At 28.4% G+C, this 17,030-nt stretch overlaps 1 protein-coding gene across 2 annotated transcripts in view; it reads left to right on the top strand.

The window, feature by feature from the left end:
* LOC107446926 (phosphatidylinositol 4-kinase beta fwd) overlaps positions 1 to 11,931 on the top strand; it is a 68,688-nt gene extending 56,757 nt beyond the window's left edge. For both annotated transcript variants that reach the window (XM_043039201.2, XM_043039202.2), the window contains exons 5-14: positions 47 to 135; positions 220 to 392; positions 980 to 1,070; positions 1,182 to 1,324; positions 2,489 to 2,710; positions 4,053 to 4,202; positions 5,906 to 6,088; positions 7,979 to 8,244; positions 9,055 to 9,187; positions 9,691 to 11,931. In XM_043039201.2, coding sequence (XP_042895135.1) covers positions 47 to 135; positions 220 to 392; positions 980 to 1,070; positions 1,182 to 1,324; positions 2,489 to 2,710; positions 4,053 to 4,202; positions 5,906 to 6,088; positions 7,979 to 8,244; positions 9,055 to 9,187; positions 9,691 to 9,996 — 1,756 coding nt within the window. In that variant the 3' untranslated portion in view covers positions 9,997 to 11,931. The remainder of the gene's footprint in view (positions 1 to 46; positions 136 to 219; positions 393 to 979; positions 1,071 to 1,181; positions 1,325 to 2,488; positions 2,711 to 4,052; positions 4,203 to 5,905; positions 6,089 to 7,978; positions 8,245 to 9,054; positions 9,188 to 9,690) is intronic.
* Positions 11,932 to 17,030: the final 5,099 nt, after the last annotated feature.

Genomic DNA, 17,030 nt, shown 5'->3' with positions numbered 1-17,030 from the left:
ATACATTATTACACATTATAAACATATTTTATCTGTTTCCTTTTAGGCCAAAGGAACCTATCATTCCCTGTCCACCTGCAAGCTCTATTATATCACCTAAAAAGACTCATCAAAGATCTTTTTCAGATGCTACCGGTAGATATTAAATCCTTTTCACCTTGTATATTGGCACATATTTATTCAGAATATAATTTCTAATAGCAGTAAATTTTCTTTTAGGTTTAGGCGGTAGCAATGCTATGAGAAGAAGTGCTACATTAGGTGGCTTAAGTAAACATGCTCCTAAAGATCTTGCATCGGGTCAAGCTTTTGATAATGGATGTAAATGTTTTGAAAGCTGCCAAAGTATATGCAGTGATTTGAGAGGACAGATTGTTCATTGTCATTGCCAGGTAATTAAATATTATTTTGGAAATTCATTGACAATTTTTAACTCACCTAATTGAAATTTTAGATCAATACAAAAAAGCGATTCCATCGTTCCATTAACTCACCCGATCGAAATATTGATCAATTCAAAGGAGCAATTCCATCGTTCCATTAACTCACCTGATTGAATTTTTAGATCAATTCAGAGGAGCAATTCCATCGTTTACGAATGCCATGTTTGCAGATTTAGAAAACACATAACTTGGCTTTAAAAAAAAGTAGTTCAAATTATTTTTTGTTAAAATAGCTTTTGATATCATTGATATTTTATCCAATTTTTAGTAATTTTCATTGGTGTAAAAATATTTTAAAAAGTGAACAATTTGTGTTATGAATCTAACATAATGTCTATAACAGATTGTCATTTATTTTAAAATTAGGAAATGTTATAATCTTCAGTTCAAATAAACTTTAATGAATAGTCTTGTTTAGTTCACAAATGAATACAATTATTAGTTTTCGGCATTTAATGAGAAAATGTTAGTTTTAATATAAATTTCATTTGTAATTTTTACATGACTTTATTGGCATTATATTTATTTTGTTTTAGGCTCCTCGTTTAAGTGCTGAGCAAGACTTTGTGCAAGCATTAATGTCTATCGGGCTGCGTTTGCAGCCGGTCTTAACTAAAGAATTAAAAAGTATGTTAATTTGTTGTTTCATTTCTTTGTCTTATTCTCTTATAGTCTATATCAAAAGCAATGCAAATAGACCTTTTAAAATGATTAAAATATACTTTAATATTTTTGCAGCTCAAAAGCTTCAAGCAGAGCTATCAATGTTAAATCTAAATTTACCAGCTCGTGTTTGGCTTCCAATTCATGCAGAAACTACTAAACACTTGATTTTACGGATCCCGCCTCAAGCATCTGTGGTTTTAAATTCCAAAGATAAAGTAAGTAATTTTTATGTTAAATGCGTATAATTTTGTATACTTGAAAATGAACAATGTCTTAACATTATAATGTGAAAAAATTGAATATTTTCTAAGACTATTTGTGTTCTTATCAATTTATTATTATTTTTCAATCTATAAAACACAGTATTAAGATTTTTATTTTATAACCGTCGTTGAACAGTCGACCCAATGATGAGTTTACCAATGTACAACTCCGTGGCCTTGTAATTTTGAACCTGATCCAAAAGACAAGGAAATTCTTGACTCAAGTATTGGGAGTGATTTCCTTTTGCGGAGGAGTTTTTGAGGAAACTAACTGACATATGCATTACATGGAGAGGGAAAACCACGAAATCCTCCCATGGTTACCCTGATGGCAAAGGGACTCAACTTATAATCAGTCTACCACTGAGGATATTTTAAGTCAGCGCTGTGGCTGGCCCGAGCATTATGGTTTACTCCCAACTTAAAACAAATGCTAATTATACTAATGATTTAATCTGCAACTCTGCTACCTCTTGACAAACACAAAGATCACCAAAAAGAAGTGAAAATAAAAAGATTCCTAAATATTAATAAAAGTATGAGTTTAGCTTGTAATGTCAGTTGATTATCATATTTCATGTCATCGATTGACAGAACTTTACAAAGTTTATAAAAAATTTTTGTAGGGATATTTTTGGCAAACCATGCTTGAAAGTGCATCTTTTGTTACCAGATATGAGTTTCTTCTGACTCTTGGCCGAATTTCTGACTTTCTAAACTTACGAAAATATTTGTCGACAAATATTAAAAATAGCAGTGAATTTTTCTAGAGAGAAAATAATAATGAAAACAAAGTTATGTTAAATGACTTTTTTCGTAATATTTCTACCTTATTTTGTTTAACTTTATTATTATTCTATTCTCATTAACCATTATTTATATACTTTTAATTCTTAAAAGTTTGTTGGACTGTCAATGCACACATATAATTTTTTAAAAAAAAGTGTATTTCAATAATTTAAATGTTTTCTTTTATCGCGAAATAGTTTCACACTTTTTTATTTATTTTCTGAGTTTTTATTCTTTTCCTACTCTCATCTCTGTGTTATTCATCTTTATTTATAAGTAATCAATAAAATATATGATTTATTAAAACTTCTGTGTTTGTTTCATTAGGCACCATATCTTATTTATGTTGAAGTCATTGAGGTAGATAATATTCACTGTGCACCTGTTCCTCCAAAAATGATAAATGCCCTGAGGCAGACACGCTCTGAAGAAAATCTTCCAGATTATTTTGACACTCAAGATTTTAGTGGGGTATCTTTTTCTGTTCATCCTGCTCTTGATGATGATGGGGACTGCTGGACTCAAGAAGATGACGCTATTTCTATGCAGGTGAGTTGAAATAGATGCACTAAACTAAAATATACCATTTTTTAATATGCATCCTAACCATATACATCTAAACATTCCAACTTTTGGCTGCAAATTACAGACTTGGCACTGTAACCGATGAAATTTATGCAGATTTCCCTCTATTTAACTAAACTCTATGTCAGGGAGCAAAATTTCCATGCCCTAGCTCACCCTTTGTGACATGACTGAACACTAGGGCTGTAATTGACAGATGGTGTTTCTGATATTTTTCCTTAGACTTTTAATGATATGTGGAAGATAATGAAACCATTGAGACTTAATGTTAACCTCATTTTAAGTTAATATTATTATTTTGTGCAATAAATGTGTCCATTTTTCAGTTTCTACATTCTTTTCATGGATTTGGTCACTTAACACGGTGTGTAGCGTTTTTAAAAAGTGCTTAAAGGTGCTTATTTTCATTTTAAAAAAAGTCTTTAAAGGTGCTTTTTTGCTTGGGTGTTTTTAAAAAGTGCTTAATTTTCCTTTTTCTAAAATATTTTTTCTTTACGGTATCTATTTTTGCCATTACGGTATCTATTTTTGCCATGAATTGTGCAAGAGGTGTGATTTTCACATTGTTCTATTCAATGTTTTCCCAATTCAAACATAATCCATTTTGGGAAAATGTTGGTTCATAGCTTATGAAAGCGCCAATCATTTGACTTTTTACATTAAATATTTGCGGGTCTGCGTGTACGTATACTGACCTGGACTTGGTGTGAAGGAGTTTTGCACTCTCACACGCAACTCTGCTGCATTTTTCAAGAGATTCTCAATTTAAGGTTTTACTTTCTGCTCAATAAAATCAAACCGAAAAGTCTTACATTTTGCTTATCATGGGGACCAACTAAATATTACCACATTTTTTCCTTTTAGTAAAATTAAATTTTATTTCACTTGTTTATTTCATTATTGGTAAAGCGCCATCATCTTCATCACTAGCAAGCTAATGATTTTGTGATTTTCTTTTTGTAGATCAGTACCATAATCCTCCAACTTAAATTGGATATTATTCACTAATTATGTATTTTCATGTGGGGTTCTCAGGGCAATGAAAAGTCACAAAGTTTCATCTTTCTATTATTCATTTAATTTAATAAAGCAATGATTTAATTGAGATTTTTCAACATAAGATTTTTAACATAAGATTATGTTAATTGCCTTTAAAGCTTTTTTTTCTTCATAATCTCGATATTTTTTTTTGTCTTTTCCATCATACATGGAGTCTTAATGTTTGCGAAGACATTTTTATAAGATATTAATGATTTTTTGTTGAAATGACAAATTAATTTAAGTAACTCTGCACAATGTATTCCAGTATGCTTCCTGTACTAAACCTAAGGATCGAGATGCCCTTTCTCAGATGTCTCAAGACAGTGGTACTAGTGGAGAGCCAACTTTTGTTGCTGCTGGTGACATTAGGAGAAGACTCTCTGAAAATATAAATGCACCAAAAAGTACTTTTAAGGTACCTAGAATTTTCAACTCTTGTATCATATCTCTTTAATTATTATAATTATTGCAAACACGATATGGGGTATAACAATATGTTTTATCGAGTAATTTGTTGTTGCAAGTTATATGTTAATATTTTTTTTGTTTTCTTTTTTTTAAGAAAGCATAGCCATACTTAAGAATCTGGAAATGCAAATTATTATAACTTCTTAATTATGACTTTATTCTTTAGTGATGTTTTCTCAATTAATTAGGACTATTTTTATGCCGGGCTTTGTTTATGACACTGTATGATTTTGTGATGCTAAATATGTAATGTTGGTGGTGTTTACCCTCTGCAAAAGTAGAAATAATTCTTAATATATATATATATATATATATTTAAAATTTTAATCTACTCTATTGTTCTTTTTTTTAAAAAATTTAATTGTAGAAAATATTAATTACTGACACATTTTGAAAAGAAATGAAATCAATCAATGAAAAAATGAATTTACTGATACATCGGTTCATTTAAATTTGTTTTATTTTTAATTTTATTTTTAGTACTATATTATTACTCTCAGATATATTAGATTTTTTTCCATCTTTAAAAAAAATAGTTTTATAATGAGTTTTTAAAAATTTGAAATTTTGAACTATTCTTTTAAGTATTATATTGATTGTTAATACAAATTTGTCTGTACTCCAATTTATCTATTAATTTTTCTACAAGGCTTTTAATAAAATATTTACAAATTTTATTATTTTTATAAAAAAATTCCCTATTCCTAAACTCATAATACAGGCTTCTTAGACTTGCTATGTAAGGCTTGTCAATTTGTTCAAAAAAAAATTTTTTTTGTTGAATTGTTTAATATTTTTCTGTAAAAAATAAAGTATTAATTTTTTATAAAAATGCAAAAATGTCTATTCGATTTTAATTGCATTTGTAAATACTATAGAAAATATGTTTAATAAATCTGCCTACTACCTATAAATGGGAGTCAATATCTAAAATTTGCAATGTCTTGGTTTTAGCAAACTTTGTGTTAACTCTTATATAATATTCTCTGTTTGCTAAATGGCTGTTTTTTGTGACTGTTAGCTGCTTCTCTCATTGTCCTGAGTTAACCAGGGTATGTATATATCGCAAATATTTATTATCCGGAGAAAACTTGGGTGTAGCAGAATTTATCAGTATGTTTTGTTTTATCGCGTTTTTACTTTGCCGGAAGTAGGAAAAAAAATAATAATCTGCTGTGATTGGAAGTTTGCCAAGTTATGTTTGGGAGTTTAGCTATTGGATTGTGGAACTGCACAAGTGTTTTGTGCGATTGTATATACGATGGTTGCTGAATTTACATAGAAAAAAGTAAAATAAGAATGCCGTATTACTTCACTGGTGTTTGAAAAATATCACCTTTGTGTTGTCCCTTGTCTTAAGAACTATCATATAAAGACTAATATTTAACTCTTTTCATTTGCCAGAGATAACTTGTGATAGTAAACTGATGGTAAATGAATATTTTTTTTTACACATTAAAAAAATTTTAACTTTTGTATTATGTTTTGTTTTAGTTTCTTGTATTTATTAATAAAATAGGAAAATATATTGATTTTTTTGAATTTAAAAAAAGAAATTGGTGAGAGAAGCAATTAAAATGTATACCTGTAAGCTATTGTTTACCAACAGTAACAATTTTAAACAATGCCTTTATTTTTTCCCCTCTTCAGCGTGATCCAGAAGATCCTTCAGCTGCAGCACTGAAGGAGCCTTGGGAAGAAAAAGTGAGGCGCATTAGAGAATCCTCCCCTTATGGTCATCTTCCTAACTGGAATCTTCTCTCAGCCATTATCAAATGTGGTGATGATCTGAGACAAGAATTAATGGCCTATCAGCTATTAGCCACTTTGCAGGTATTTTCATCTTACATCATCACTTATTGCTGTGATTCATTATAAATTATTAATTTTAAACGAGTCTATCTCATTATAAATTATTAATTTTAAAAGAGTCTGGCTCATTATAAATTATTAATTTTAAGAGTCTGGCTCATTATAAATTATTAATTTTAAAAGTCTGTCTCATTATAAATTATTAATTTTAAAAGAGTCTGTCTCATTATAAATTATTAATTTTAAAGGAGTCTGTCTCATTATAAATTATTAATTTTGAGAGTCTTGCTTTTCCCTCAAAATAGGATGGTTAGAAGCACTCATTGGGCTTTTGATATTCTGTGGAGCTATTATGAAAATAAAAAACCATAGGTGATTTTGGGTTATTTCTAGATTGCAAATTAAAATACTGAAATTCGATTTTTTTTATTGTTAAAGAAAGCAATTAAAATAGTGATTATCAACCAGGCTGATAAAAAAAATTATACTGTTAAATTTTTTTAGAAGTACAGTTAGACCTTCAAGGAACCGAAATTTGGGTTCACTATAAGCGGGAGTTCACTATATCCGTATTGCAAACAGTTTGAACTAGTTGGGTATTATAATTGAGGTATAATAACTCCCTTTTATTACACATTATTTAAATAAATGACCAATAAAAAGAAATACAAAAATGATTTTAAAAAAAAACAATATGTAGTAACAAAAAATTTGTTAACTTTTAACAGAATCTTTGGAATCTTTTTTCGTTCTGCTTTCTTCCGCACTAGGATACTCCAGTTGTTTGCACTTGGTGCTTGAAAGGAATTTTATTATATTAATTATATTTAATACATTTACTTTATCAAAATTTTACTAACTTGGTAAAAATCTAGATCTAATTGAATAAATTTAATGAACGTTTTGTAAATTTCAATTTATTCTATTAAATTTACTAATAAAACAAACAAAAGGGGGGTATAACTGAAAATTTACTAATTACTTGGTATATTAGTAGTATACTTTAAGGGGACTCAACACTTAAAATAATGGTGCACACTGGCTAGTCATATCTGGAAAAAGCTTTTAAAAATTTAAATGGTGCACTGGTTTTGTTAACTGTCATTATAACCAATGAAACTGTTTGTAGCATACTTGCTTGACACGCTGATGTTCGGGGTTGATAATTATAGACTTTTTTTATTCTTTAAAATAGGAAATTTTTTAAAAATAAAACTCTTAATAAATTTTATTAATTTTTTTTAAAGGTTCTAATCTTTAAATTTCAGAAATGATTCAATCTTATGTTTAAAATAAGATGTATTAATACTGATATAAATTGTGCTGATAATAACGACAGACACAATGACAGATAAGTGGGATATTTTAAAGCTTTTAATTATGTTTGTTGATAACAAGGGCTATTAGAATTTTTGTTTATAACTATCATGTTTTTTTCCAATCTTTCACATTATAGCTTCAGCTATATTAAAAACATGAGTCCCAAACACACTGGTAAAGTTACACATCAAAATTGGTATAGTCTTAAATAAAAATTCTTATGGTTCTTTTCATGAAACAATTTTTAAATAAATAAGAAATAGACAATCAGCTGGAATCTAAGGCAGTTATGTACTTTTCTACCTAGGCTGCAGTGCTGTTAGTCTGAGTTAAATTAATTTATAACTTTTATTCTGGACAAATTTTTAAAGACTGACAAATTTTCTCTATTTTATGGGTTGAAAACCTAAAATATTATTACTCGTACACAAAGTTTCAACCCAAAGTGATTTTTCCCTAGTTGTTCCATCGCTTCGTAAGTGTTGATAAATCTATGTATTATAAATGCTGATATCTAAATATTTTTCAATAAGCTGTTTCTGATGACTTTACTTTTAATTGAAAAATCTAAATTTTATGCTTCAATTTTAGAAAATTTGGGAAGATGAGAGGGTGCCTCTTTGGGTTCGACCCTACCGTATATTAGTCACATCTGATGATAGCGGCATGATTGAACCCATTTTGAATACAGTATCTTTGCATCAAGTCAAAAAACATAGCAAGATGTCTTTATTGGAATATTTTCTTCAAGAATTTGGCTGTGGAACCTCTGAAGACTTCTTGACAGCTCAGCGAAATTTTGTGCAAAGCTGTGCTGCTTACTGCTTGGTGTCATATCTAGTCCAAGTAAAAGATAGGTAGGTTTAAATTTTTTTCTTTCTAGAATTTTACTGTTTTTACAAAGTTATGTATGTAGCATTCTTCAACAGTGTATTATGAAAACAGTGTTGATTATTATCATAGTGGAAACTACTGGCATGCAAAATAATTTTGCCTGTATTCTATTGATTTTAAAAAAGTCAAAGTTCAATTGGTGTTGTGTTGGCTAGAGTTCCTATATCTAAACAATGTTTAGTAAGTTAGAAAGCATGAAAAAGAATCACAGTTTCAAACATTATTAATATAAATATCGAATGGGGAAAATAAACTTAAAACCTAATGAAACTATTAACCTAAAATTATTGAAGCTAAGTGTTATTGATGTTTTTAAATCCAAAATTGTTTTGTCGATTGGTAGCAAATTTTGAGTTCGTTAAAAAAATATTCTGAAATTTATGACAGAATTTTTATTAACAGAAATGTGGAAAACACTGTTTTCAAATGTCTTTGCTAGTTTACTGCATTTATCTATACAAATAAAATATAAAACAAAGTTTTAATGTTTTCTACACTAAAAGTAATTTTTGTTTTAAAATTCTGAAAAAATTAAAAAATTATTTTAATTAATATTGAATTAATTATAATATATTATATATAATTATTATAATAATTATCAAATTAATTATAAAAATTTTGTATTAGATATAGGGACTCTAGTGTTTGCAAGCATAATTAATTTTGTGTTTTTATCATTTGTGTATTGTGTTTACCTTATTATTTCACTCTTTTTATTGTTTGTGCCTTTTTAATTTATTGCTAATTAATGTTACATATTCTTTATATTCCAGGCATAATGGCAATATTCTTCTAGATGGGGAAGGCCATATTATACATATAGATTTTGGATTTATATTGTCATCTTCCCCAAAAAATTTGGGCTTTGAGAACTCTCCTTTTAAACTTACCCAAGAGTTTGTTGATGTAAGTAATCAGATATTCTATTAATTGTACAATTTAGTAAGGTGTTTTTTCCAACTAAGATTGTAGTTTATTTTTTTATATTTATGAAATTATTCATGTACCTAGGCTTTGAACATGAATAATCTATATTTTCTATCATTAATTAAATTGTCTTTCGAAAACTTTGTTAATCAAAATAAGATACTCGGGCATACTTTCAATTAAGATTAATTTTCTGTCATTTGTGTCTGTTGTGCTTTTAAATTTTTAGGAACAATATTTTTTTATGATTTAATAGTTAAAAAAGTTGAGAATTATTACTACATGAACATTATTGATCTACACTTTCTATCATTGATTTAAATATCTTTCATAAACTTTTCAAATCAAAATACACAGACATACTTTTAATACAGATTTTCTGCTATTTGTGTGTATTGGGTGTACTTTAAAATAATCTGAAACATTTTTTATGAATGATAATCTTTAAAAAAAAATTGTCATTAATTTTTTTTTCTATTCAGGTAATGGGTGGACCTGGCAATGATATGTTTGAATACTTTAAAATCTTGATGCTTCAGGGGTTGGTTGCAGCTCGTAAACATTGTGAGCGTATCATCACACTTGTTGAAATTATGCAAGCCTCCTGCCAACTTCCATGTTTTAAGAACGGTGCTAGTGCTATTCGTGCGCTTAGGGAACGGTTCCACATGGGTCTAACTGAAGAACAACTTCAACTACTGGTTGACAGTATGGTTGAATCCAGCATGCACTCCATTACCACTAAATTGTACGATGGATTTCAATACTTTACCAATGGAATCCTTTGAAATTAACAGTTTCTTCCAATTGAATGAAGTGCACTTTAAATATGTAATCATCTGGCTCTTGTTGTGTTAGTAGTCAGCTTCAATTTGAATGATATGTATTATATAAAAACAATTGTATTTTATGCTGTAAATTGCGCTGATGAACTTTTTGACTGCTCTTAAAGTGATTTCTTATTTTTTTAATGTTAATATATCTGTGTCATTATATATGAGAAAATTTTTAAGGGTTCATTTTTTGCTTTGGATTTGGATTAGATGTGTTGATACTTTTTTTTTTTTAATCAAAAAGTTTTAATTCTTCCAATGAAGTAAACCCCCACATGTTTTATGAATTTAATGTATGTGAAGTGTAAGTTATTGTCGTGTGTGAAATTTCCAAAGTTTATATGAGAGCTATGCATTTCTGACTGATTTTCAAAAACAAAAAATTTAGAAAGTTGTTTGGATCAGTGCAATCTAAATAGTATTGAAAATAAAATAAGAAAAACTTCTGTTTTCCAGGAACAATCGAAATATCCAGGAAAATATTCTGTTTCTTTAACATAAAAATTTTATACAATTTTCATTGTGTCATAAGTTGGATTATAAAGTTCTCTATTCAAGTTAATTTTAAAGTAACATATACAGGGTGTTTCGTAAACATCACCCATGATACATATATTATGAACCCTGGGTAAAAATAAAAACATAAGTTTACACTTTGGGGACCACAAATTAATAATTAAACAAGGAAAAATATGAAAACACTATCGAAACACGCCAAATCATATTTGAGGATAGCACGTGTCAAAACCTGTTTCATTTTGGGAGAAAACATAAGTTGAAAGATGTTAATTAGTAATACCTTCTAGTTTCAACCTGCAATCAAACAGATTTTGATGCACTGTTTACCCACCTTCCTTAACTGTGATTTGTCAGATTTCAATATTGTCTTTTTTCTTTGCCATAACATTAATTGGCAACTTTTAATGCATATTGACTATAATATTGATAAAAATTCTTAAAATATATAAGGTCAGCCTTACCATAACCCCTATAATTGTTTTTCTTATACATATTCAACAAAGTGATTTTCATACTTATAATAATTATGCAACTTTATACCAGAGTTAATGAAAACTGTTTTCACTGAAATTTCTGGTTGAAGCATTTAACCACTAATTTATATAATTCTATTAAGGTTTCTGGTTGATTGACATCACATCTTGAATTAATGAAATTTTTTTTATCCATTATTAAACTTTCATGTTTTAAGTATTAATTTGTTTTATAAATATGTATGACTCTTTGGTTAAAAACCATTTTTTTACCTTATAAGGTTTATTAAAGGGTTAATTTATATACTTAAGATAATTTGAGTCATTAAACTATCTATAAAATATTCATTACAATTTTTCTTCCATCTAATATTGCAATAATCCAATAAATAGGGCAATAAGTAGGTTTAATAGGTATTAACAATTTTAAAATAACCAAATGCAACATTTAGAGTTGTAGCCGTTTTTATTGTATGTTATTCATGTGATAATTTAATACAGAAGAATACAAGTATTTATTAGTCACTTTTTAACAAATATTGCAGGTTAACGAAAATAGATTGTTTTTTAATTTTTTTTGCATGCATTTTTGACTATTTGTTGATATTTTATGATTCTAATTTATATAGTATTTTGATCTCAATACCATTGTTTTACAAAAATATATTTATAAAAGCTTGTAAAGACCTAATAGTATGTAAAAAGTATTGTACATAATAGTGTGACTTTAAAATAAATGCTTCTGAAGATTATTTTCAGTCTCAATTAAAATAAAGCACTTCCTTGGTATATGTATTCTGTTAAAAAACATTATTCATATATTTAGAGTGTAATTTTTTGTACATATGTTATTGATAATGTACCTTAAAGATCAAATAAATTCTTATATATATATTTATCTTGAAAGTTTTTATAAATAACACACTTAAAACATGATGAATTTTTTTAAAAAAAAAACATATTTTAAGTTTCACTACCTTGAATTAATGTTGAATTGAAAGTCTTAAAAATTTATTACAAAACATTAAGTTGGTATAATTTTATCTAATATTTAAGAAAACAATTTCCCGAGGAACAAAAGCTATCTATTTAAAATATTTTTAGAATAAACTATTACTCCAATGTATAAAGACAAATTAACACATATATATATTTTTAAAAGTTTCTATAGGAAAATGTCTGCTTTTCTCAGTATGAACTTAGGTTTTGATTTCCTATATATTCCCCCCTTCACTATCACTATAATTAGGTTTGAGTTGATGAATAAATTACTCTTATCTTTGATCAAAATATATACTGAGTGATCAAATTATTATGACCACCCTCTCAATACAATGTTGGACCATCTTAGCTTGGTGTAGATTCTATGTGAGTTGGTAAGAGGAATTTGACCTCATATCTGATGAACTGCACTTTTCAGTTCTGTCAGATTGGATGGCACTATATCCAGCTGTTTGATGCCTTGTTCAATCTCATCCCACTAATTCTCATTTGGATTGAGATCTGGTGATTGTGCAGGCCAACGAAGCAAGGTAAAGTCACCGTCTACAAACCATCTGACAACTATCAGCTGTATGATAATAAACAGTGTGTTGCTGAAAGCATTCATCCCTGGCAGGGTACGCCATTAACATAACAGAATGAACCTAATCTGCAATATCCCTGAAATAACACTTCGAGCATTCAGCCAACTTTTTGGGCATTCAGACGTTCCACAGGAATCAAAGGACTCGTGCAATGTCAAGAAAACAAAGTGTTGTGGCACTGAGGCCCATGCCTTTGTGCAATTTTCGCCATATCCAAACCCTGCCATCTGCATGGTGTAATTAAAAACTTAATTCATCAGACCACATTACCCAATTCTAGTCACCTACTGTCTGCTCCTTTAAAAACTGGAGACTTTGCTCTTGTTCAAGACTGACAGCAGAAGCAGGTAATCTACATTGTGTCATGTGTGGCGTTCAGAGACGTTCGCAGTTGCACCTTTATTAAGATATTTGATATACTGTCACTCTCCTGTTGGGCAGGACCACTCTCACAAGTCTCCTATCAGCTCAAGCATTCAGAAGCCTGTGACCACCACAAGCTTGGCATTGAGACCCAGTTTTCTGCTTGGTAGTCCACTCTCTGTAAACAATAATTGGTGCTCTCCAAGACTTCACACGAGCAGCAGTTTTGCTGATACTGGTTCCGACGCTTTGAGCGTCTGCAATCATCTTGCATTGAAACTAGTTTCTTACCCATATCTCCAAGCGATTGCAATTGATGCATTGCCTTGCATTCCCTTTCGTAGCTATCTCGCCCTCTATCAGGGACCCTGAGACGCAATAGCTCATTTTGCATAAACTGTTAGGTGGTCATAATAATTTAGCCACTCAGTATATATGAATTAAAAACACATTCTTCAAAACATTTTTTTTTGGATCTTTTCCAGGTTTTAAGAATAGAGTGAGTTGGCCAAATGTAAAAAAGTTCGGAAATGTTGATAATCTTGAACATGTGTTGGAGAATTATGAAAATGGTGAATTAAATTATTGATGATAATATTGTCTATGCTGCCGATTCCTGGTGCTTTGTTATTATTGAGTTGTTTGAAATTATATACATAATTTTAGATTTCTTTTATCAAAATAGTTTTTAGTAAGTTTTAAGGGATTAAAGTAACTAACTTTAAAGTTTACACTTTGAAAAAAAACGTACAAGTTTATTTTATTAAGTTAGTCAGTAAATTTCTAATGAAAAGCAACAAATCCATAACTCTCATTAAAACTGTTTGAGTCAAACATTAACACGTTTGGCATTTTAATTTTCTATACTAATACAGGTTTTTCACTGTTGTTTCTAAATGCACGTATACTTTCTAATCCTAAAAATGCTCAGACTGCCACTTGGTACCTTCATTCACTAATATTTTATACACATAAAGAATGAAGCAATTTGTGCTACATCCTTACTCACATTTTCCAAAATAAAAAGTAATTAATAGAAAATTTTGTTGATTGAGCAATATAAACTAGCATAATTTTAATGGTTTATATTTTTTTATCTCAGTAAAGGTTCAAGTATGAATGAATGTTATATAAAAATAGAGATTAGTTTATTATATGAAGGAATATTCATTTCAGAAAATCCTACATTGTGGCTTAAATTTTGAATGTTACATATCGTTACAATATAAAGCATGGTGTTATATGTAATGATACTGTAATCATTTTACAAAAAAAAAAATTATTGCTTAATGTAGTACCTTAATGAGACTAGTTGTATCTGGGCACAACTCATTCAAATATGGAACAGTGATGATATAGTAAAAACAACCCTTATAACAATAGAATGGAGAAATAGAATATTTTATAACAATAAATTACCTGCCATGACTTATCGAAATCCATTATTCTAACACAGGGGTTTCTAACTTACATGAGGCCGGGGGCCGCAAATAAAAACACCAATCAAATGGCGGGCCGCAACTTTATCAAAATTTTATATAGGACTCTTTTATGATTGAAGGAACATTAAATATTACTGTCAGACTTTTTCAAGTTGTACAACACAAAAGTATTGAATTACAAATTAAAATAAGAAGTAGATTTTTACCTGAGAAATAAATTTTTTTGCACTGTTGGTATGTTAAATTTCACAGAAATGAAGAAATTATGTTTTTTTAACGAAAGAAAAGTATTTTTAACCCACGTATATTTTTTACGAAAATTGTCCCCATAAGAATGACAACTAATATATTTTAGTTCGCGGGCCTCAAAAAAAGGCTTCGAACGGATGTGGCCCGCGGGCCGCCAGTTGGTAACCACAGTTCTAACATGTATGTTATTTTAATAACCCATCTCACTTGCATTAAAACACCAAAAAAGGGGGTGTTACTATGATTGGTATATTTATTGTAGAAAATAATTTCCTGTGCAACCATTTTGATAAAAAATCAAATAAAAACACAAACTGAAGCATCTTAAGACTTTATTTTTGGCAAAGAAAACAATTCCAATAAATCAATTAATTTATATGAATAAAGCCATTGGCAGTGTTTCAATATTTTACACAATTATGCAAGTTTTCATTTAATATTCTTCATTAAATTTTCTTTTTAAAAAATATTAACACTATACATATCCAATATTTCTTATGGCAGAGAAACTTCCTCCACACAATTTTTTACAGTCAAATGAAAACTTCCACAAATCATTTGTACACAGTAATTGTATTATTATTGATGATTATATGTTCATAATATATATATATATTTATAAAAATTAAAACTCTCATACACATTATTTTACTCGTAAACAACAACTACCACAAAAGCTCGAGCTATCTAAATAGATAAGTTTAACATCTGTGTTAGTTTAAACTTTAACTTAAAACAATTGCCATTAACAAATAACTATTTTTGAGGTATAATAATGTACAGGAATACCTAAATGTTATTTTATCTCTCTCTCATAGACTTAATTCGGACAACACGTAGACATATACAAACTATGTCACATAGTGATTTAGCATATAACTGCTAGCCAACATTTATATGATATAAATGAATTTTTATATGAACACAACAAAATAAAAAATTTTTTTTCTTCAGGAACAACAAAAATAGTGTATTTTGTTTTAATCAAAAATATGAAGTCAGGGTTCAAATGACATTCCTGTGGCACACCTTTTCTTTTGCTTTAGAATATTTGTTATTTGTTAATGAAAGGGTAGAAAAAAAGCAACTATATGTTTATATAGCAAAAGTTAATTATTTATAACCTCTTGAAGGTCCTACATATGGATATATTTACCCTTCATCCTAAACAGCTCCACAGCAGAACGACTTTATACACTTCATATTATTTTATTGAGAGAAAAGTTACCCCAGAAATTTGGAAAGCCAAAATGATTAGATGTAAAAATTATTAAAACCCATAGACAGAAACCTACAGGATAAGAAATTAACTTGAATGATACACTAATATAACAGTTAATTTACATGCATATAATTAATTCTTTTGCAATAGAGAGTAATTTTATCTATATGAGCAGATAAGACTTTTTAAGCAAATTTCAATAGGTTCAAATTATAAGGTTTACAATACCATCCATGAAACCTAATTTTTAATGTTGCTGAAAATCAGTCATATAAGTATATTTAAGAACGAAAAAAAAAAGTGAAATAACCAGTTTAAAACAAAGTGTGGTATTGGAATATGAAGTTTAAGCATATATTTAGAGTCAGATGCAGATAAACTGATTATATTACTAACTTTTATTTTCAAACTAATATATTTTATTTATTAATTTTATAAAGTGATGCAAGAAGGTTAACAGAGATAGTTGTCAAAGGTTAATAAAAATGCTAGATTGAAATAAATGTTTTCAAAAAATCTACTTTTAATAAAACATATTGAAATAATTTTTATAACATGCCTTTAGCTAAATTAAAATTTTTAAAAATATATTTTGATATTTATAAATCAAAATTATTTAATTTTATTGGAAATGCAAATTATGCTTAGATTGATTAAATGTAGGGTTTAATGACACAAAGTCCAAATGCTTCATCAAACAATACTGTATAATTTAAGCTTAGATTAAAAGGCACAATAACTATTAGATCTTCAAGGGGGGAAGAACTGAAAAATAGGTGTTGCAAATTATTATTGTTAGCGACAAATTATTATTTTGGAAATAATAGTTGTCCGGTATTAAATTACACTTTCAATTAAATAAAATAATTTTGTTTTGTATAAATAAAATCAATAAAAACAGGTGCAAACCTATATTCATAACACTTCTTAGTTCACAGGCATATAATTACAAAGGCATATAATTGCAACTAGCATATAATTACAAAGGAAACCTACTGATTTTGAATCTACTTGAACTATTTTATACTATTCCAAATAGCTTCATACAAACTTCAATTAACAAGAGTTGCTTTCTATTTAAATAGGAATAAACTTATCTTTTAAGTTTGAATAATTCTATAAAATGATAATTTTG

This window comes from Parasteatoda tepidariorum, chromosome 5 (genome assembly GCF_043381705.1).
Source record: "Parasteatoda tepidariorum isolate YZ-2023 chromosome 5, CAS_Ptep_4.0, whole genome shotgun sequence".
Classification (NCBI taxonomy): domain Eukaryota; kingdom Metazoa; phylum Arthropoda; class Arachnida; order Araneae; family Theridiidae; genus Parasteatoda; species Parasteatoda tepidariorum.
The sequence above is the reverse complement of the archived record's forward strand: the minus strand, read 5'-3'. Positions and strand labels throughout refer to the sequence as shown.